Below are 23,780 nucleotides of genomic sequence, written 5' to 3' on the forward strand. Positions count from 1 at the left end.
ATTGTACAAATGTGTTACTATTTAAAATTAAACAATCCTACCACTGACTTATATTTGCCACTACACTGTGCTTACCTTTACTGGTGCTTGCACTTGTGCTTGACAATGTTGTTGCTGAAGTTGTAGCCGATGTAGTCATTGATGTATTGGCTGAGGATGAGGTACTTAGTAAAATAGTTGATGATTTTGTTGATGAAATTACAGTTGTTCCTGAGACAGGCATTTCACTAGTCACAGGGGTGCGGGTTGTTTGGTTTATATACGCACTGGTGTTTGTGACAAGGCCTGGAGTAATGATTGTGGTATAGTTTTGTGCTGCTGTTGGAATTGTGCTCTGTATTGTTGCATTTATACCAGAAGTGACAATGCTGGTATTAGTTATAGGTCCTGGACTTGTGATGTCAGTTCTGTTTTCTGGTTCTGTTGTCATTGTGATTGTATTTGAAACAGATGTGAGAGTACTGGTATTTGTAACTGGTACTGCACTGGGCACTGTAGACTCATTTATACCTGGAGTTGTTGTATTCTGGAATGATGTTATAGTGTTTGCTGTTCCATTGCTAGGCAGAGCAGTTATTGGAGTTATAGTTGGAGGTTCTGCTGTGGTATTTTTTGCTAAGAAAAAGAAAATTCCTAAATGTATCTCAACAGAATGAAAATAAAAAAAAATAGATTGAAGACAATACAATCCCAATTTTAAGGAATGCCATAAATTATGGAGTGTTAAAATGCTATTATTTAGAGATGTGCAGTTTGTTTTTCATGAAAAAAAGAACACACCCAAATTTTGGGGTTCCGAGTAGAACCAAGTTCCATCTCGATCACTTTTGGGGTTCTAAGTAAAACCAAGTACTGGCTCAGGTCTGCTGTAAGCTCTGTACTGAGGTTTAAAAAATGAATCTTGGTTTTGAATTGCATGTAAACAGGTCCAAATTACATGATTTAAGCTGATTTATAAATTTTAAAGATATCCAAAACCAAAACCGAATCTGAACCAAAACACTTGAATGTGATTTACCAAAACCATAACATTTGAGGGTGGTTTTGCCAAAACCAAAACACGGGAGTCCACGCACATCTCTGCTATCATAGTGGTTGAGCAGAGGTTGATTTACTCTCTTTAGTAGACCACTTGCTTTGATTGGTTCCTTAGATAAAAAGCCATCATTATAAAGACCCAGACTTGATATAGAAATAATGCTAAAATAGTGTGCATATTATACCCAGATAATTGTAAGTATTGTAGTAAGTAACTAACTTACTTTTAACTACTGTAGTGTTTTGGAAGACTTTTACTATATGTTTTAGAATAATGTTTTGGCTAAAACTGTGTTACTATTGAAAATACACAATCCCTTCACCAAATTTTAATTAAAAATGTCCTTCTATAGTATGCTTACCTTCATTTGTGCTTACACTTGTGCTTGGCAATGTTGTTGCTGATGTTGTAGTCATTGAGGTTGTAGTTGATGTAGTCATCAATGTACTAGCTGATGATGTACTTAAAGATATAGCTGTTGATGTTGATGAAATTATTGATGTACTTTCAACAGGCATTGCAGTAGTCATATGGACACTGGTAGTTTGATTTATGTGTGCTGTCTGACTTGTGCTTGATACTGTTGAATGCATTGTAGAAGTTAAAGCACTGGTGCTTATGACAGGTCTTGGAGTAGTGATTGTGGTATAGTTTTGTGCTGCTGTTGGAATTGGGCTCTGTATTGTTGCATTTATACCAGAAGTGACAATGCTGGTATTAGTTATAGGTCCTGGAGTGCTGACATCCGTTCTGTTTTCTGGTCCTGCTGTTATTGTGATTTTATCTGAAATCGATGTGACAGTACTTGTGTTTGTCACTGGCACTACACTGGTCACAGAAGTCACATACATTCCTGGAGTTGTTGTATTCTGTAATGATGTTATAGTGTTCGCTGTTCCATTGTTAGACAGATCAGTCATTGGAGTCATAGTTGTAGGTTCTGTTGTGGTATTTTTTGCTAAGGAAAAAAAATATATTTTGCTAGATTTTTTTTCAACAGAACAAAAAAATAAAAATAAAATTCAAGACAATACAAATCATTTTTCAAAAATGCCATCAATTAAGAAATATTAAATGCTACTAATATTGTTTTGAGCACCAGTTGATTACAGTAACTCTCTTTAGTGGATCACTTGCTTTCTTTTGTTACTTATAATAAAAATCCATCATAAAAAACACCCAGATTCTGATTGAAATATAAATAATGTTAACACGGTGTGCATATTATTCCAAGATAATTGCAATTACTATAGTAATAACTTACTTTTAACTAAACTTTTACAGTCCCTTTAAGAATGTGTTTTAAAAGACTTTTGTGCTTTAGATTTATGTTTTTGTTAAATTGTGAAAATGTGTTACAATTCCAAAATACGCAATCACTCCATCAATTTCTAAATTAACATTTCCTTCTATAGTATGCTTACCTTCATTTGTGCCTACACTTGAGCTGGACAATGTTGTTGCTGAAGTTGTAGCTGTTGAGTTTGTAGTTGATGTATTCGTTGATATTGTGGATGAGGATGATGTACTTAGTAATATAGTTGATGATTTTGTTGATGAAATTAAAGATGGACTTGCAACAGGCATTGTACTAGTCATAGGGGTGCGGGATGTTTGGTTTATGTGTGTGCTCTGACTTGTGCTTGACACTGTTGAATTTATGGTAGAAGTGAAAGCACTGGTGTTTGTGACAGGTCCTGGAGTGATGATTGTGATCTGGTTTTCTGCTACTGTTGGAATTGTGATTGTATTATAAAGTGAGGTGACAGTACTGGTGTTTATAACTGGCACTACACTGGTCACTGAAGTTGTTGTATTCTGTAATGCTGTTACAGTGTTTGTTGTTCCATTAATAGGTAGAACAGTAATTGTAGTCATAGTAGGAGTTTTTGTTGTGGTATTTTTTGCTAAGAAATAGCAAAAACAATTTAATTTTGCTACATGTATCTGAACAGTATGGGAATATATACAGATAAATATACTAAATTATATAAAATGACATTAAAAATAAAACAATCAAACTTTAAAAAATGCCATAAATAAAGACAATTTACTATTAATTACTAATTCAAGAAGACAGAGCCCCTGCCGAAACGCATTGGAGACCCCCTACATTCTGACACCACAGCCAGCTTACACCAGAACTCTTCATTCCTGCGGAGAACTCGGTCGAACCTTGCTGCTTCCAGAACCCTCTCTACCCACCACCCGCAGGGCTGCGCTGGGCATCACACCTAGCAAAGCCCTTCGCACCCCTCTTGATCACCACTCCACCTGCTAGACCCAGGCGACCACGCACACCGCCCCCTGGGAGCAACCAACACCAGCTCCACTCACAGCTGTTCGTCCAGCAGCAATCCCTAAGCGATCCACACCAGCAGGCACTCACCAGGCAGCGGGAACAGAACGCCAGCAACGTGGTGCACCAAGCCCCACAGTGCACCAGCAAGCCACTACCACACACAGAGCTTCCTCCAACCGCTGACACCGCAACAGCCATCCAACACCGCATCTGCAAAAGGAAACTAACACCAGCTACCAGCAGCCCAAGCCTTTTTCACCAACAAATCCTACCGGTAGGTAAGTGACTCCGAGACTTATATCCCTGCGTGGGACGCCGCCAGGGTGTACATCCACAACCGCCAGACCCGCTGCCAACCCACCACTCCCCTCCCCCCGAGACATCCTAAGACTGTTGACCAAAGGTCCAGCAGGGGTAACGTGCCGGTCTATTGAACTGCACGGAAAGGAGCCCCCTAAAAGGGTCCACTCACCTCCCCAGTCTCCACCCACACACACCCCCAAGTGGATCGCTCACCCCACCTGGGTGCCTGGGACCAAACAGGATTAGTACTGTTTTTTTCCAATAAACCCTTTGGCCCCCATTTCTGCCTCTGTCTTCATTTCCTCACCCACCACCTCCAGTCCATTAGACCCCCTTCCCTCCCTACACCCCATCACTCCACAAACAACATTGAACACAAAAGACCACAACACACTATTACTCCAGCATTACACCCATAGGGCGAGCGCACCCTCCGCACCCTCTACTCCATTATATCGTTACACAGGACCCGGTACTCCTGCTTTTAGGAAGGTGCAGCACCCCGACACAAACAATACATCTCACATCCCATCTGCCCATACAGCAGAGCGCAGTTCTAACCCATCATTTGCAGTGACCACCTAGTTTGTTTGATTCCATTGTAGAAACAGCCATCATCATCAAAAACCAGATTATTTCTTTTGATATAGATAATGCTAAAATATTATGCATGTTTTAACCATGTAAATCATAAATAATGCAGAACTCATTCACTTTTTTTAATTAGTCTTCTACAGTTTCACAGTTCTATTTAGAATGTAGTTTGCAGGACTTTTGTCTTTACACTTGATTACACTTGTACTGGACAATGATGTTGCTGAAGTTAAGTTAAATAATTATTGCATTTGATCAATGGTTGCTTTATACACTTAAGTAGATCATCTTTTTTTTGTTCAATGGTATAAAGAGCATCATAATAAAACCCAGATTATCCCTTGTAATTGAGACATGGCAAACATATTCAGCATAATTTAATAAGGATGTGAGATTCCGTTTTACTGGAAACTGAACACATCTGAATTTTGGCGTTCTGAGTCAAACTGAGCCCCGGCTCTGGTCTTCCCGCCAAGCCTGAAGCCGAAAATGAGGCAAAACGCCTTCTTCCCAACAACAGACCTTGCGTCTTTTGGATTGCATATAAAAGTCTCACCCTCATTAGGACTGAAGCACTGAAAAGGGCATGGTGTCGTTTAAAAAAACACCATAGAAGCATTGTGAGGAACTGTGGACTGAGGGCTGTGTGCTGCAGCACTGCGAGGCACTGTGCCGTGTCTGTGTTCAGGGCCAGGCACTAAAAAACACCACTATGATCACTGTTTTAAACAGGCACTGTGTCACTAATAAAAAAAACAGCCATAGAGACACTGTGGATTGTGGACTGAAGCACTGTGAGGCACTGTGTTGTGTGTTCAAGTCCAGGCACTAAAAAATGCAATTATTATTGTTAATGGGGCACTATGTAATTAAAAAAATGCCATAGGAACACTGTGAGAAACTCTGCTGTGTGTTCAGGACCAGGCACTGTTTAAAAAAAAAACACTACCGGGGCACTGTGTTATTTAAAATAGTCAAAAAAAGTCATAGGAGCACCGTGAGGCACTGTATTCTGTGTTGAGGCATTATGTTACAAATAGCATTATTAGTGTGCAATTACTAGGAACACTGTGAATCAATATAGATCAACTGATAGAAAAGTAGGAGCAGCAACCCAGTACTAGTGCTGCAACACTAGTGCTATGTGTGAGTCTGACATTTTCTGACACTCTACTCCTAGAGAAGATTCCTTTCATCATTTCCACACCCTCTGCAAATGTGAGGTGGAGCAGCAGTAAAAGTAATGCTGGTGACTTAGCAATTAAGGATGCTACTTTGGAAGTGCCATACGATGAGGGGGATATTTGCACATCTGACACTAATGAGGATGTTGATGATGAGGATGTTATTTGTGTCAAAGTATGTCAGCCACCAGTGGCAAAAGATCATGCCTGGAATTATTTTTATCCAAATCCTGACATTTGTCAAGTCATCTGTATTGTCTATAAAACTAAAGTAAGTAGAGGTAGGCACATTAATCATCTAGGAACCTCCTTCCTGTGTTTTCATGCAAATTTGTTGGGAAAATCCGAAGCATCATTTATAATGTTACCAAGCAGTCCACTATCAGCTAGCAGCAGCATCAATAGATCCCATCTCCACTGCTAACACCTTCATAAATAATCTCTTCATTAATGATCAGAGTTAGTCCTTCTGCATCCACATTACGTAGGCTACCTGACTCCTCCCCTATCATTCCCCAGAAGAATCCTTGTGTGCTAGGGCTGCTGCTAGGGGTTAAGCATCATCCCAGAAGGGGACCAAGAAGACTAGTAGTTTCAAACAACAATTGACTGTGAAACAATCCTTTGCAAGAGGAAGCAAAATAAAAACTGCCTTCCAGTTGCACAGCGGATTACTGAAGTTATGGTGGCTCTGCTAGCATTAGATCTGTGTCCAATATCCATCATCAATGCATCTGGTTTTAGAAATCAAATTAATTTTTGATTCAATTTTACCAGAACAGCAATTCCTCACCTGTACTGTGAAGTTAGAAAAAAATAGTTATTGGCCTAGAAAATGCCATTGTACTCACTATCCACTTAAACACAGATATGTGGACAAGCAAGACTGGTCAAACTAAAGATTACATGGGGGGATATATGTCTCCCTCAACATCCAGGAATTCAACTTTCTCTGTTGCTGCTCCAGCTGGCAGAAGTCTCTGATAACGTAGGTCTGGGAGCCAGGTATGCTTTTTCCTCAAAACCAGTAATTCCATACCCTATGCTCCAATACACAGTTGCCCTAGGATACCTTACTGGACTTTGACTTCATTGAAAGGCTTTAAAAAGGAAAACAAGGTAAGGGTGCATAGATATCATCTTCTGCACCTTTGGAATTCATGACCTGTCTTACCTCTTACTGTATGTTACGGTATGATATGGTAAGAACTTACCTTTGTTATCTCTCTTTCTACGAAGTCCATAGTGTCCACAGGGTGACCTTGGGGTATAGGTGATGCAGAGTCATCCGGGCATCTTACGCAGTAAAATTTTCTCCCAGGATGCATCGGGTCTCCCTGGGCCAGAGGTACCTCAGTTTTGTAGCAAGCCAAAGACCGGAGGAGGATAACAGAGAGAGAAGAAAGTCTGGAGCACACTAGAATCACATTCTCACACAGAAGGAGATGGAAAACCAGATCAAAGCACATTTGAAGCACAGGTGTTTCAGGCTGGTGCCCTGTGGACCCTATAGATTTTGTAGAAACAGATAACAAAAGTAAGTTCTTACCATATCTCTCATTTTCTACTTTAGGGTCCATAGAGTGACCTTGGGGATGTCCCAAAGCAATACCTTTAAGGGTGGGCTCGCTCCTGTGCCAAAAGGAGAATCTGCTGCCTGCAGGAAGCATCCTGAGAGGCAAAGGTATAAAAAGCATAATACCTAAAAAAAAGTCTGGACAGAAGACCACGTGGCCACCTTACAAAGCTGCACAGCCGAGGCGCCACGGTGAGCTGTCCACGAAGGACCCACAGACCAGGTAGAATGAGCAGTAACAGAGGTCGGCACTGGAAGACCCTCATTTGTGAAAGCCTCACAGATCGCCATGTGAAGTCATCTAGCCAAAATTTGTTTATTGGCTGGCCATCCCTTCTTGTGGAAACCATAGAGTACAAACAAGGGAACTGGTACAATCCACGTAAATCCTGAGAGCACATACCACATCCAATAAGGCCTCACCTGCCGAGAGGAATTGAGAATTAAAGGCTGGTACAATAATTTTCCTCATTAATGTGGAAACTATACACCACCTTAGGAAGGAACCCAGGGCGAGTCTGAAGCACAACCATGTCCTGATGAAAAACCAGAAATGGGGAACGGCAAGAAAGAGCCCCAAAATCTGACACTCTTCTGGCAGAAGCAGTAGCCAGGAGAAAAACTGCTTTAGCAGTAAGCCATTTTAGATCCACTGATTCCAGGGGTTCAAATGGAGGGCCCTGGATTGCCCAAAGAACAACAGCCAAATCCCAAGGCTCCACAGGAGGAACAAAGGGAGGCTGTATGCGAAGGACCCCCTGAAGAAAGATGCAGATATCAGGAAGAGGGGCAATCCTTCGCTGGAACCACACTGAAAGGGCAGAGACCTGCACCTTCAAGGAAGCAAGGCAGAGACCAAGGTTCAAACCCACCTGCAGGAAAGCCAAAACCCTGGATATCCTAAACACTTGGGGGGCGTAATGTCTGGGACAACACCAGTCAAAGTAGGCATGCCACACCCTGTGGTAAATCCTGGCAGAGGCAGGTTTTCGTGCTCTGAGCATGGTGTTAACCACAGAACCGGAAAAACCCTTGGACCTTAAGAGGGATGTCTCAAGAGCCACACCGTCAAAGACAGATGACCCAGGTCCGGATAAAGGCAAGGACCTTGAGACAACACGTCCGGACGTTGAGGCAACAGTAATGGAGTGTCGATGGAGAGACTGAAAATCTGAGTACAAGTGACGTCTGGGCCATGCTGGAGCCACCAGCAGGACAGTGCCTCCTTCTTGTTTGAACTTCCAAAGTACTCAAGGAAGAAGGGAGATTGGAAGGAACAGGTACACCAACTGGAAGGTCCACATGACTGACAGAGCGTCTACCAACAGAGCCTTGGCATCTCTTGTCCTGAACCCGTACAGTGGCAGTTTGTGATTTTGTTGAGAGGCCATGAGGTCCACATCCGGAAGGCCCCACTTGTCCACTAGGACCTGAAACACTTCGTGGTGAATAGACCATTCCCCGGGATGCTCATCATGACGGCTGAGGAAGTCCGCTTCCCAATTTAGTACTCCTGGAATGAACACTGCCAATATGGCTGGGAGATGGTCTTCTGCCCATGTCAGAATGCGGGACACCTCTGTCATAGCCGCCTGACTTTGAGTTCCTTCTTGATGGTTTATGTAAGCCACTGTCATGCCGTTGTCTGACTGAACTTGCACATGCCTGAAGTTCCAATATGTTTATTTGTAGAGAAGACTCCTCTGCTGTCCACCGCCCCTGAAAGGAGTGTGGACCTGTCACTGTGCCCCAACCCTGGAGACTTGCATCAGAAGGACCCAGTTCGAGATCGAAAAGGGGCACTCACAGTTGAGGTTGCCCATCTGCAGCCAACAAGTCAGATATAGACGCACCTCCAGATAGAGCCCCATTGTTTGTGTCATTATCTGATGGGGTAATCTGTTCCACTTTGAGAGGATCAATTTCTGCAGTGGCCGGCAATGAAACTGGGCATATTCCACCATGTCGAACGCTGACAGCATGGATCCCAGTAACTGCATGACTGAGTGTATCGACACTCGGCAACTGTGGAGGCATCTGCATCTGCAAAGTGGAGATCTTTTCTGCTGTTAGAAACATCCTCTGTTGATGGGAGTCCAACAGAGCTCCCAGATGGAACATCCTTTGAGATGAAATCAGGGAGGATTCTTCCAATTAATCAACCACCCATGCACCTTTAGTACAGATATCGTCAGCTGCAGGTGAAGTAGTGGTGAAGTACCTCTGAAGACCCTGATAGAAAGTAAGAGATTGTCCAGGTATGGTAACATTTGGACCCCCTGCAGCCACAGATGGGCTGCCATTACTGCCAATATTTTTGTAAACACCCAAGGTGCAGTAGAGAGGCCAAACAGCAGAGCCCAAAACTGGAAATGCTGATGTGACACAGCAAACCTGAGAAAATGCTGGTGAGTTGACGCAATCAGAATATGCAGGTAGGCATCCTGAATATCCAGTGATACCATAAAATCCCCAGGTGCCATAGCCAGTTTCCCATACCGTTTCCCATACTGAAGGTAGTTTATAGTAACATTTACTCTATAAGGCAATCAGAGGCTCACCATCTAGTATTCTCAACTTGTACCAAGCTGTCAGATGTACTGTAAGCGTCTATGGATCTTTCTCAGCATAGAAAGATTCAATATAACTCTTCCAAACCACAAAAAATGAACCCACTCATTTCTAATTAAGATTCCAGGGATGTATTGGCAGAAGAAACTTTGCTGTAAAGAGAAACTAGTTAAGGCTGATGTGGCTATACTGTGCATTTGCATTTGGAGCAGCTGATATATTATTTTGCCGGCCTTTGCACTCCACATCAAGGCTAAGGTGGCCAAATTGTGCATCTGCTTTGGAGCAGGTGAAAAAGAACTTTTCTTATTTAACTTACAACCAAGACATGGCAGTGACGGAGCAGCCACCGTAATTGCATCTTACGGCGACCAACCGCAAGTGGCACGTCTCTGGACTTATGTGAGCAGGGCTGGATTAAGGCCCACATGGGCCTGGAGCTGAAAATGTTCAAGGGCCTATACTGAGAAGGGGAAGAGCTATGAATGATGCTGTGTGGCTGTGGTCAGAGTCACCTTGGTGTATACACCCCCTAAACTATGACCACAATGTCTCCCTAACTACATAGAAATAGAAAAATTGCATAATTTTGTTCTTTTTCGGGGGATGAGGAACTAGAAAAACTATTTAAATACTTAAAATGTATGGCCAGTTAGGCAGCTGGTAATCATTCTGTCATGTTGATGGGCCTATTTTTATTTGGAGGTCTGGAGCTGTAGCTCCATCCGCCCCATTGTTAATCTGGCCCTGTATGTGAGTGCCCTTTAGCACTGACGAGTGTGGGGAATGTAAGTTTGCAGTGAGCTAAGGACAGTACGGACGGGGAGAATAGCTGGAAGTGAAGCTGCAGTCAGGTCATTTCTTCTGTCCTACACGACCAGGAGCACAGCAGCAAGTCACTATACATCTTCCCAAGCTCCCATTTATACGTTCTGGGCCAATGCCATACCTACCAGTAACTTTTGTAGGTTTGCTGGAATATTTTGTCTAGTGATACATTTACATCAAGTCAGCTGCTCTAATTAACCATATTAAATTGGATATTCATCCATGTGAGTTGATTGTGCAAAGTTATTGCTGAAAAATATGTCCATATTTATCTCCTTTTTATTGAAGGCTTTTTGAACTTTATATTCTACATGTTATGCAATTATGAATGGATATTATTTGTACAAAAACCATGAGTTGTATTTAGCTTTTTAGTATTAGCGCTCCAATTAAATTAGATGTTGTGTTTGTAGTTGTTTTCAGCTTAAAAGAGAATTGTCAATTTCTCTTGGAAGCAGCCTCAACCATAAGTGGCGCACTACATTATTTATTACTTTATAACAAGTAAAGTAGTCTGGAAAATGTGACACTCTGATAAAATATTCTCTACCAAGGTACAAAAGGGTCAAATTTCTCCATCCCTTGAGCTCATTTGTATGTTGACTCACCCAAGTAATGTTACATTTATACAGGTCAGCAGGATTCCTGGTTAGAGTTATATGTAAAGGGTGGTGACCACGCTATTTTTTGGGAAGGGGAAGGGGTGAAATCACCTCTGTATTAGAGGCTGCCAAAGACCAAAGTGATCCCTTTCCAGATCACTGAAAACTAATATCAGAATTGTTTGAATAGGTCTTATGGGGCGCACACAATGGGGGTTTGTATTCAAAGAATCACTCTGCTACAATGTATACATGAGCACAGGATGTGCAGATATGGACTTAGGACCTCATTCAGAGCCGCTCGTTAGCGGCAGTACGCTCGTTCCGAGCGATGTTCGCACATCTGCGCATGCGTACGGTTTTTAGTACGCATGCGCGAACCAGTCAGTGCAGCCGAAAATCGTTTGTTCGCTATATAGCGAGGGCCTGCTATTTTGAGTGACAGAATGAGGCGTATGTGGGTGGTAACAGGGGAAGGTGCTTGAAAACGGGGAGTGGAGATCAGAACGCAGGTGTGCTTAAAGGTCAAAGCGGGCGTTTTATGGGGGTGCATAATTAATACAGCAGCGTCATTGACCACGTCACTTGGTTGTTTTATAGCCAGAACTGCTCGCAATATAGCGGTAGGAAAAACCAACCACAAGAATAGCAAGCAGTTCATACGCTGTTCGATGTACTCGATTAATCTAATAAATAGCGGACATGACGTATGATGCGAGCGGCCAGGGGGCGTTTTTAACAAATAAACGAGCGCATGTTTTGTTCGCTCGTTCAGACATGGAGGCGACAACAGACCGCAAGGAGCGTACGGTTCATTTGAATAGCCACCCCCTTTTTCTGAACGAGCGAGCGCTAATTGTGAGCAGCTCTGAATGAGGGCCTTAGAGAGAAAACAAACAAAATTCTCTCTCTCACTGAATGACTACAGATTATTTACTTTATTTATACCACTCATCCTTTATCATGTGTACTAAAGTTCTCATCAACTGCTCCACACCATATCAGCTAAAGCAGTTGAAAATCAAATTAATGAAATTGTTGTTTTTATACATTTATGTATCAAACTGTCCTTTTATTATTATTATTATTATTATTATTATTATTATTATTATTATTATTTTGTATTGTTATGCTTCACTCTTATCCACATTATGTAATTAGATCTCTGAACTTTATTTGCATTGCAATTGTTTTATCTATACAAAGAATTACATTCAACTATTTTCTGCAAAACTACACTATATATGCATCTTTACTTGATTATGTATTTATCTCATACCTGTATGTGTAATATTTGAAGGAACATAGAAAAATCTGACCCATACCATTCACATATTTTTCCACACACCCCTATTGTGTGCGCCCTATAAGACCTATTCAAACTAATCTGGTTAGAGTTATACCTAAGTAGGTCGGAGAAGAAGCAGCGCAAAGTATAGGAATCGAGGCACTCCACTGGGGAATGGAATGACCTGGACCCAGCAGCATTCCCACTGATGTATCTGTGTTTATCACCAGTTCAGAAACACTGCCATAATTAGTATAAAAGAATTTAGAGGATTACTACAAATCATTATTAAAACTGCCATAAATACATAAGTGTTACATTGGGCGGGATGCTAGACACATCGCAGTTTGCAGGTAATGCATCCCGTCAGTCATTGCATGCATGTCAGTGTTAACTATGTTGGTAAGCATGAAGAAAAATGCAAAGGACAGTTAATCTGATTAAAGCTGTTCTTTGCTCGAGAGGGACTTCCGGGTCTATGCATGTGTAGAAGGTCGCTAATGCCACAGGGGAAGTGCTGGGAGGGATCCGATTGTCTTCCATAGGCTTCTATTGGCCAACATCATCTAAGGATAGCGTTCCCCACCGCATCCAAGCCCTGGAATGTAGCTTGTTGTATGTGAGAAATGCGGTCAAACCCCCGAAAATGGCTTTTTATGGGTTTTGACCCCATTTCGGGCATTGCTGCATCCCGCCCATTATCTTATTATTGCATTTGAGCAGTGGTTACGTGATACACTTAACTAAATCATGTTTTTTTGTTCAATAGTATAAAGAGCATCATAATAAAAACCCAGATAATCCCTTGTAATAGAGACAATGCAAAAATATTCTGCATATTTTCACCCTGTTCATTGTAAATACTGCAGTACTAAATCAATTTTACTTGTTTTCTTTACAAGATTAAATTCATTGTATGACTGCGTTTTACAAAGCTTTTGACTTTATAATTTATACTGTAGAAATATGTTGCTATACATCGTGCTTACCTTCATTCGTGCTGACACTTGGGCTAGACAATGTTGTTGCTGTAATTGTATGTGTTGAGGTTGTAGTTGATGTAGTTGTCGATGTTGCGGCTGATAATGATGTACTTAATGGTGTAGCTGTTGAGGTTGTAGTTGATGTAGTTGTTGATGTTGCAGCTGATAATGATGTACTGGTCATAGTAGACTCATTAATGCCTGGTATAGTTGTATTCTGTATTGTTACAGTGTTTGTTGTCCCATTGCTAGGTATAGCAGTAATTGGAGATCCTATTGTGATATTTCCTACTAAAACAAAAGTATAACCATATAATTTGATATATTTCTCTCAATTATATACTGTAATTATATTCAAGACAGAACAAATACATTTGAAAGAATGCCATACTGTAAATAAAGAAGTATTAAGACTGTAATTGAGGTTGATCAATGGTTTCTTTAATAAATTAAACAGACTATCTGGTTTCTTTGGTTCCCTAGTATAAAGAGCCATCATAATAAAGACCCACATTATCCCTTAAAAATGAGACAATGCTAAAATATTGTGCATAGTTTAGACCTGTTAATTTTAAATACTGTAGTACTAACTTACTTTTTTAACTAGTCTTCTTCTACAGGTTTACAGTCCTCTTAAATTTTGTTTTGTCAGTCTTTTAGATTTATCCTTTTGGTAAATTGTAGCCATTTGTTGCTATATAAAATACACAGGGGCATATTTAAAAAACGAAGTGAGAAGCGGCACAAAAAATTGCACCTTTTTGCTCTGTAATATTTACCCCATTTATATCGTTTGAAATGACTTTTAGTAAAGGGCTTTCCCAGCAAGGAGATTACAAACCTATTTTCCCTTTGCAAAAGGTATTTCAATGCTATGTGCATGCACCTATCAGGGTCAGTGACTTCAGCTCAATGCTGATTGGTGAAGTTGGCCGCCCAGCCAGGGAAAGCAGAGAAATAGAGGGAGTTAGTGAGGGAGTGGGAGCTGGCAGTGGGAGCAGAGGGCCTGATTCAGAGCCGGACGCTCTGACCAGAGCACTCGCTCTGAATCAGGGCCCTCCTACCTCTTATTGGAGCGGCCTCCTGGCCGCTCGCATAGCTGTGGGTGACCACCCACAGCTATAGCAAGCGGTCATGATGATGGTCGCGATGGTCAAGACCATCGCGACCATCGGGCTTGCGACGAGACCCTTGCGGTAGGGTCTCGTTGACCGCAAGCCCTGGAGTGATTTTGGCTCTATCAGAACCAAAATCACTCCCACTGACATCACTAGTGATGTCAGTGGGGCCGGACCCAGACGGTAGGCGTTCCCATGGGAACGCCTCCGTCTGGCAGCCACGCCCCCGGCACACCCACCAAAGGGGGCGTGCTGTTAATCAACATCGACAGCACGCCCCCTTTGGTGGGAGACCCGGAGAGACAGAGTCCCCATCGCTAGCCGGGTCTCGCGCATGCGCACGACGGAGCAGCCTCCATCGTGCGCATGCGCACTAGGGCACCATCGACCCGCTTGCGAGCGATCAGCGTCGCGAGCGGGTCAGAGGGCCTGATTCAGAGCCGGACACTATTTGCGCTCGCTCGTTCAGAAAAAGGGGCTGGCTATTTAAATTGAGCACTCGCTCTTTGCAGTCTGTTGACGCCTTTATGTCTGAGCGAGCGTCTGAAACATGCGCTCGCTATTTTGTAAAGACGCCCCTTGGCCACTCGCATCATACGTCATCTGCGCTATTTATTTGATTAATCGAGTACATCGAAAGGCTCGCTCTTCTTGTGGTAGCATTTTCCTACCGCAATCATACGAGCAGTTCAGGCTAAAAGACAACCAAGTGACGTGGTCGATGACGCTGCTTTGTTAATTATGCACACCCTTAAAACGCCCGTTTTGACCGTTTGGCACGCCTGCGTTCGGTTCTCCACTCCCCGTTTTCAAGCACCTTCCCCTGTTACCACCCACAAATGCCTCATCCTGTCACTCAAATTAGCAGGCATTCGCTATTTTGCGAGCACACGATTTCCGACCGCACTGACTGGTTGGCGCGTGCGCATTACGACCCGTACGCGCATGAATCAGGCCCAGAGAACACTGAGCCAGCTGGGGCAGCAGAGAACAGGAGGAAGATAATGCTTCTTCCCTGCTTTTCTGTTTCTGCAGGTAAGAAGACACATAACGCCATCTAGAGATGGCATTATGTTTCTTTAAAATGATTAGAAAAATTAATAGGTGGAGAAATCAGGGACTTCTCCAAACTTTTCATGCAACTAGAGAGAAAACAAAAGTATGGCTTTCTCCATCTAAAATGATGGAGAAAAGCCATATTTTTCATAATGAACATGCCATTGAGGTTGTATTTGATAGAATGGAAACAGTATGAACAAAACAAGTAAAAAGTGACTTATGCTGAGTACACACATTTATGATGCATTAAGCCTTGTAGAGTGATACAGTGGAGAGTGATACCAACCAATCTGCTCCTAACTGACATTTTTCAAACCCACCCTTTAAAATGACAGGAGCTTATTGGTTGGTACTTTATCACTCTCTACTTTATCTCTCTGTAAGGCTTAGTGCATCTCCCCCAATATGATGTATCATATGATAAATCGTTTTGATGAGGATCGATATATCGTACGCATTGTATAGTGTGTACGTCCAGTCCGTCATTGTTGATGGTCGTACATCGCATCATTCTATCTGCTGTTCTGCACAGCAGATGAGACGATGCAATGAATGATGCTGTGCTATGGAGCATGTAACAATGCATCACCGTCACTGGGTCGCACCATTGTATAGTGTTTACCAGCTTTACAGAACATTGTAGGACATGGATATGGTTTATAAACATTGCTGCATCTGCAGTCATAATTCCCAAATAAGCATCAGGGTGGTAGAACCCAAGGGTTAGACAATATTGTAGGCAGTGTGGAGGAGATGATGGTACAGTATATAGAAGGAAAGAAAAGCACATGATGGAAGAATTTCCTGCTCATGGGCACGTATATCATTATGGTTGAACACCAGTTTATTTACACAATTAAGCAGACCATCTGATTTCTTTGGGTTATTGGTATAAAGAGCCATCATAATAAAGCACCCAATTATGGCTTGAAATAGAGACAATGCTAAAATATTGTGCATAGTTTAACCCTGTTTGTTGTAAATACTGTAACTGTAAATACTTTTAACTGATGTACTGTAAGTTTACAGTCCTTTTAAGATTGTGGTTTTGTAAGTTTTTTGTCTTTTACATTTGGTAGCCTTTTACTAAATTATAGAAATGTGTTAATATTTGAAAATACACACAATCCCTCCATCTATTTATGTTTCCAACTACACTGTGTGCTTACCTTCATTAGTGCTTACACTTGTGCTGGACAATGTTGTTGCTGAAGTTGTACCCACTGAGGTTGTAGTTGCTGTAGTCGTTAATGCTCCGGCTGATGATGACATACTTAATGATACAGCTGTTACTGTTGTTGTGACAGGCATTGCACTAGTCATAGAGGTGCTGGTAGTTTGGTTAATGTGTGCTGTCTGACTTGTGCTTGACAATGTTGAATTTAAGGTAGAAGTGAAATCACTGGTGTTTGGAAAAGGTCCTGGAGTAGTGAGTACATTTTCTGATACTGCTGGACTTGGGCTCTGAATTGTTGTGTTTATACCAGAAGTGGCAATGCTGGTATATGTCACAGGTCCTGGAGTGGTGGTGTCGGTTCTGTTTTCTGGTCCTGTTGTAACTGTGATTGCTACAGAGGTGACAGAATTGGTGTTTGTAACTAGTTCTGCACTGGTCACAGTAGACTCATTCATGCCCAGTGTTGTGGTATTCTGTATTACTGTTACAGAGTTTGTTGTTCCATCGGTAGGTAGAGAAGCATTTGTAGTTATAGTTGGAGATTCTGTTGTAGTAATTTCTGTTTAAAAAAAAAAATAAGTAGAGCAATTTACATTTAATTTTGCTACATGTCTCTCAACTGTATGTTGATACAGTTTAATGTGATTGATAAGAATATGAAGAATTGGACAATAATAACACTCAGGGCTGTTTTTGTGTTGGTACATTTACTGAGTGGGAGGTATAGCATCTTTTCTGAGTAAGAAGTATAAGTAGCACCTGTGCTTTGTAACTTAACAATATTAAGAATAATACTTTAAGTATGCTGAAGTATAGCCTCTACGTCTCATGTAACCCCAACCACTACCAGTACAATCCAAGTACTTCACAAAATGCTAGGCTTTGAACATCTGTGCCATCCTACTACTAAGGTCCTTCCTATTAAAGCTGTCCTTTGCGTTGTTAGGTGTTTATGACCCAGGAGACCTACTGCACATGCATAACCATTGGCCTTTTCTTATGTAGGTAACGGGGTTAGAGAGAGATGCTACAGATCCCTCTCAGGGGAATGTGGCAAACCTCAGGAAATTGCAGTTTTTGTAGTTTTGACTGCATTTTACCATTGCTACATCCTGCCCTTTGGCTGTTTATGTCTAGTTTTGTTTGCTGTTTGTTTACTGTGTTTATACCCATTTGTAATCTGTATCAAATCCCGATGCCAGAAAACTAGCACCAGTGAAGATCCCAACAGCTGTAAAGGTAAGTACTAACTATCCTAACCCCCCCTACCCCTAACCCTCCCTTAGGGGTGCCTAACCCTAACCTACCCCCAAAGTGCCTAATCCTAACCCCTCCTGTAAGTGCCTAAACCTAACCCCCCCTTCCCCATAGCCTAAACCTGTCTCCCTAACTCTAACCTTCCCCCCAGGGGTGCCTAACCCTAATCTCCCCTTCCCTAGCCTAACCCTCCCGGGGGGGTGCCTAACCCTAAGTCCCCCCCGGGAGCCCCTAACCTAACCCTCCCCCCCTTGCGGTTGTCAGCGCCTGCCGCCCAGCTTACCTTCGATTGGTATACCAGGTGTCGGGCTGCCAGCGTAAGTAAAATGACAGGCATTGGAATTTCGACGCCTGTCATTAGACCCCTGCCGGGATTAGACAGTCGGGATGCCGACGGTCTGCATTTGGACCGTCGGCATCCCGACTACCACCCTTGTAAAGTGCTGTTACTGTATTTATGTATATAAATGTCCATCTGTTGTCCATTGCCATCACTGCATTAGTAGAAAATGAAAGGCTTTCTCCATCTTTATCTTTTATAAAATTGTCACCATACTTTCTACCTGAAGTTTCTCTTTGTGTTTGTGTCAGTTGTCTCAAATGCAATTTTGTTCTATTTGTAAATTTTTCTTGCGCTTTTCCCACCTGTATCAATTCTTTAACTGACAGCGTATGACCTATGCGGGATTGCTTTTCAAATCTGTTTAAATTCAAAACTAGGTAATTTTCTGTAATGTACTTGGCAAGCTAGCTTTCCATATACTGTACATGTTAGAAATACATTTCATATGGTGCTTCTGTTGGCCACCCTTTCATACAGAAATCAACATCTTCTACCCAGACCTGCCAAGAACCGCGGTGGGCCTGGGTAACAGGGGGCATGGCCTAATTGCGGGAGGCGTGGTCACGCCCCCTTTTGGGAAAGAAAAAAATAATTTCAGCGCCGCGAGGCGGCGATGCGCGCTTGCCAGGGGGGCAGCCTGAGCCCCCTCAGCCTGGCGCAAAGACAGGGGGGCGCGATCAGTGTGATCGCCCCCCCCACAGGCATAGGAGACTGCTATGGCTGCTGCTCAGCAGTCACGAGCAGTCTCCCACTGCAGCTCAGCACACGCTGTGTGTTGGGCTGCTGTGAGGGAGGGGGGGCGGTGTCAGACCCGGGCCCCCGCCGGGCCCCTCAGGAAGCCCAGGTAATCTGTACCCACTCCCCCCCCTCTCTGCGCCCCTGCTTCTACCTACTGTATATGGGGCTGCTATTCTTGCATACATGTCCAATGCCATTTCCTAGTACTTTGCCTATGTGTATTTCATTTATAAACTGCCATCCTACCACCTATCTGTGGTTGCTCTTCCCATATATTTCAGGTGCACACAATGCCTTCTTACACTACAAGGAAATTGTGGACATTCCCCACCTGAATTATTCTTATAAACTGCCATCCTACTATGTAACTGTTGCTGCTCTTCTCATCTGTTTCATTTGTGTTACATATAATATACTAGTATTAGATTCCTGACTTTCCTACCTGTACTTTTTCTTAAACTGCCATGATCCTACTGTAATACCTATATTGGGCTGCTCTTCCTGTCTCTTTCATTTATGTGCAATGACATCTCCGAGTATCAGAAATATCATCATACTAACTTGAGGCTGAATATTTTGTTTATTAAATAGGCGTTCCATTTACGACCAATGTTATCCCCTGTATTTGTTATGCAAAATGCCATCCTACTATTTATATGGGGCTGGTCTTTCCATTACTTCACAGGCATTCAATGGCATCTCCTAGAATAAGGAATTCAAAGCGCTGTTCACCTGTACCATTTTTATAAACTACAGTACCTAATAGCTGCCACAGGTTGCTCTTCCCATCTGTTTCATTTGCATTTAGTGCCAACTCTTAGCAATAGTAGTAAATGATGGACTAGTATTGCATCTGCTAGTATCAGAAAAATACAATACTATAAAAATACATAACAGTTTCTTGAAGCAAAATATTTGGCCTATTAAATAGGCAGGAGAAAAAATATGGGTTGGGTATGGATGCCGGTGCTCAGGATCCCAGTGGTCAGAATCCCGACCCTAGCATCCCTACAATGTTAGGATAGGGACACCTACCGGTAAGTATCTTAGCCCTACTCCTACTCCTATCCCTCCCTCCTTGCCTTGCAGCCTAAACCTAACCCTCCCCCGCTAATGCCTAAACCTATCCTCCCACTGCACCCTAACCTAACCCTCCCCCCTAGTGCCTACCCCTAACCCTCCCCCTAAATCCACTACTTGCCATCAGGATGCCAGCAGTCAGGATGCCGGTGCCGAGATTCTGACTATAATCAGGATTCCAGTGTTGGCATTCTAAGTGCAGGAATCTTGACAGCCAGGATTGAAACTACATCCCCAAAAAAACTAGGTACATTAGCACAATGGAGAGCTTAGGCTTGTTTTACATCAACCTGTGACAAAATCCCTAAATATTGGGTGTAGGCAACATTTTCAGCATGTTTCAAGTTTCAACCTTTGTCAATGATAGTAAATGAATGTAAATTATACAAATACTAATGTAAGGGCATTAAAAAACATCTCAACATTATGTTTTTTTGGGAGGTTTTTTCTAAACAATTTTGAATATTTTGCTGATATTCAAATATAATACCAAAACACCGGCCAAGCCCAACACCAAAACATGGAGTGGTTTGCTCATCATTTGTTCTCTTTGTATTAAATATTTTATGCTGATATAATAAATATTTCAAATTTATAAGGACAATACACCTTTTCCATATATTATACCGCGTATCCACATAGCGACATACAAACGAGAGCACGATTACGACATTGTCGTTTGTATGTCTAGTGATGTGCCTACACTGAACGTTCGCTCGTTCAGTCCAGGCACATCCATCATCCCCACACATGTTGAACCTGACGGGCGATGAGAGATTTCGGAAACGACCAGCGGGCACACGTATCGCTGGTCGTTTCCGACCAAAACCTGCCCGATGCATGTGCGATTTGCAAGCAATTGCACAATAACGACGTCATTATCGTGCAATCGCTTGGTTAAATTGCTAAGTGGATACCCCCCTTTAGGTTACAATCTAATATTTATTTTTAATATTTTCTGCCAAACTGCACAGTAACATGGATATACAAGTGACATCAAACCAGGGGGCAAAAACTAAACAACAAGTACGAGCTGGAACCTACTCTAAGTTTCACTCTTGGGACACAGGGCCCGTGTACGGGATCACCGTCACAAGCTATGATAACCCCAAAAATGGTTGACGGGATCACCGTCACAAGCTATGATAACCCCAAAAATGGTTGAGACATGCCTTTGTTTGAGTCAACCCCCCGTTGCCACCCCAACCTCCCTGTTGCCACCCACAAACGGTTCCTGTCTGTCAATCACTTTACAAATAAATCCAGGACCATAGTGGCAAATGTACAGTGTGAATTCACCCGCGCATGCAGGGGGGGTTTCTGAGTACCTAGAAACCCCCCCTGGCCGCCGATCTATTGCAGCTGACCAGTGCTCGAAGGTCACTTCACTTCGGCATCTGGCAATATAACTGTCCCCTTTAAATCTGGCTGGTTGCATGAGCCAATCACAGCTCGCGGACTGGCAGCCAATCAGGGACGGCCACGTGGCCACCCCTAATTGGCTGTCAGTCCGCGCAACCAGCATGGTGCATCGGGAACCCAGATGGAGTGGGAGCACGGCTCAGCGCTGCAGGTGATCAGGCGAGTGATGCGGGGCCATGATGTGCGTAACTGTGTTCACACCGAGGAGGTAAGGGGGCTGTGTGGAGGAGGGAAGGGGCTGTGTGGTGGAGGGAAGGGGATTGTGTGGAGGAGGGAAGGGAACTGTGTGGAGGAGGGAAGGGGGCTGTGTGGAGGAGGGAAGGGGGCTGTGTGGTGGAGGAAAGAGGGTTGTGTGGTGGAGGAAAGAGGGTTGTGTGGTGGAGGGAAGGAGAATGTGCACAGATAGAGGAGGGAAGGGTAGTGTGTGGAGGAGGGGAGGGGGCTGTGTGGTGGAGGGAAGGGGGCTGTGTGGAGGAGGGGAGTGGGCTGTATGTGCACAGACAGAGGAGGAAAGGGTAGTGTGTGCAGGAGGGGAGGGGGCTGTGTGGAGGAGGGGAGGGGGCTGTATGTGCACAGATGGAGGAGGGAAGGGGACTGTGTGTACAGTGGAGCAGGGAAGGGGGCTGTGTGTGTACAGATGGAGCAGGGAAGGGGGCTGTGTGTGTACAGATGGAGCAGGAAAGGGGGCTGTGTGTGTACAGTTGGAGCAGGGAAGGGGGCTGTATGTGTATTATTCTGGTTAGACATTTGTCATTGGTTCTGTAACCAATTATTTGGAAACCCCCCATTCAAAATCCTGCGTTTGCCACTGGACTTATATGCATATGTAGTACACATATAATTGTCCAGTTGTGAAAACATCAGCATTGTGACCGTCTATGAATCAGGTCTATACTGTGAACAGTACACAAACAACATATTTCATTACCGTCACACTTGGAGCTGTTCAGTTCATTTACTTTGAAGCCATCCTCACAGCTGCAGATGTGTCCACCCACAAAGCTGGTGCAAATCTGTTCACACTGTGTTGTGTTTAGGTGGCACTCGTCAACAACTAGATAAAAAATTAAAATAGTATCAGTACAATTTATAATTTGCATATGTATCCTGTACATTATAAATGGTTTTATAAAAAAGAATCAATACAGTTTGTTAAATTGAAAAGCAAGTGTAACAAATATTGCTTGTATAATTGGGAATCGGTATGCAGTGCCGGCAGTCAGGTTGCCTCCTATCAAAATACCGACAGCGGCATCCGATGGTTGGTATCCTGACAAGGGTCGGGTAAGTATACTTACCCTCCCCCTTCTCCCCCTAACCCTCCCTTCTTGTAGCCTAATCCTAACCCTCCCCATCTTGCAGCCTAACCCTAACCTTCCTTGATAGTTCCTAAACCTAAGTCTCCCTCGTACATGCCTAAACCTAACCCTCCCCCCTTAGTGCCGAACCCTATTTCCCCCAGTGGTCCCTAACCCCCCCTAGGGGTGCCTAACCCTAACCTCTCCCCAAAAAAACCTAATGCTAACCCCGACGCTATGCTACCTAAAGCTAAACCTCCCACCCCCCACTGCTAACAGCTAAAACGTCCAGGACTTACCTGCTTTGGGCTGGCATCTGTCTGTGATCCGGCATCTGTATTAAGATAGACGTCGGTATTTCGACGCCTATCTTAAGACCCATGTTGGGCTTTCAGTTTCCAGATTAAGATCGGCGGCATGCCATCCGCCGGTCTGTTTACTACATCCTATATAATTGATATTGCTTTTTTCAGCTGAGAATTGTATTTGTGAAATACTGTGGAATAGAGAGGGGACTTTGTCTAATAATTTAAAGAAATGTACTTAATATTCTTAGTATCACTGTGGAGTATTTTAAATAAAATCACACTTACTTGTACAGTTCACGCCATCCCCAGTGTAGTTTATCATGCACTCACACTGGAATGAGCCGGCCACATTGGAGCAGACAGCGTTTGCCGAGCAGTTGTTATGCTCTGGAGATGTGCACTCATTGATATCTGTCAAAATAGAAAATAGTTAAGTATAAAAGTATAGTTCCTGTAAAATAGCAATATAGGAGTCAATTTAGAGATAAGACTGCAGCTAATTGATTAAGCTGTTTTTGCTTTCACATTACTGCATTTGTATACACAATGGAGGTAATTTAATAAATTAAATGAAAAATGTCCATGTTGCATTTTGTCAGAATGGCATGTTACATACCAGACATATGCTGAACAGTGCAATAAAAACTTCAAATTCTAAAAGTGACATATACTGGAATAAAGACTGACCCAATATCCTCTCACTGGGCTCT

General features: G+C 43.0%; 1 protein-coding gene across 1 annotated transcript in view; it reads right to left on the bottom strand.

The window, feature by feature from the left end:
• The window catches only part of MUC4 (mucin 4, cell surface associated), a 256,422-nt gene that overhangs the window by 103,175 nt on the left and 129,467 nt on the right, over window positions 1-23,780 (bottom strand). The window contains exon 32 of the mRNA XM_088444695.1: window positions 23,356-23,481. Coding sequence (XP_088300821.1) covers window positions 23,356-23,481 — 126 coding nt within the window. The remainder of the gene's footprint in view (window positions 1-23,355; window positions 23,482-23,780) is intronic.

This window comes from Taudactylus pleione, unplaced genomic scaffold (assembly GCF_031769625.1).
Source record: "Taudactylus pleione unplaced genomic scaffold, aTauple2 ptg000372l, whole genome shotgun sequence".
Classification (NCBI taxonomy): Eukaryota; Metazoa; Chordata; class Amphibia; order Anura; family Myobatrachidae; genus Taudactylus; species Taudactylus pleione.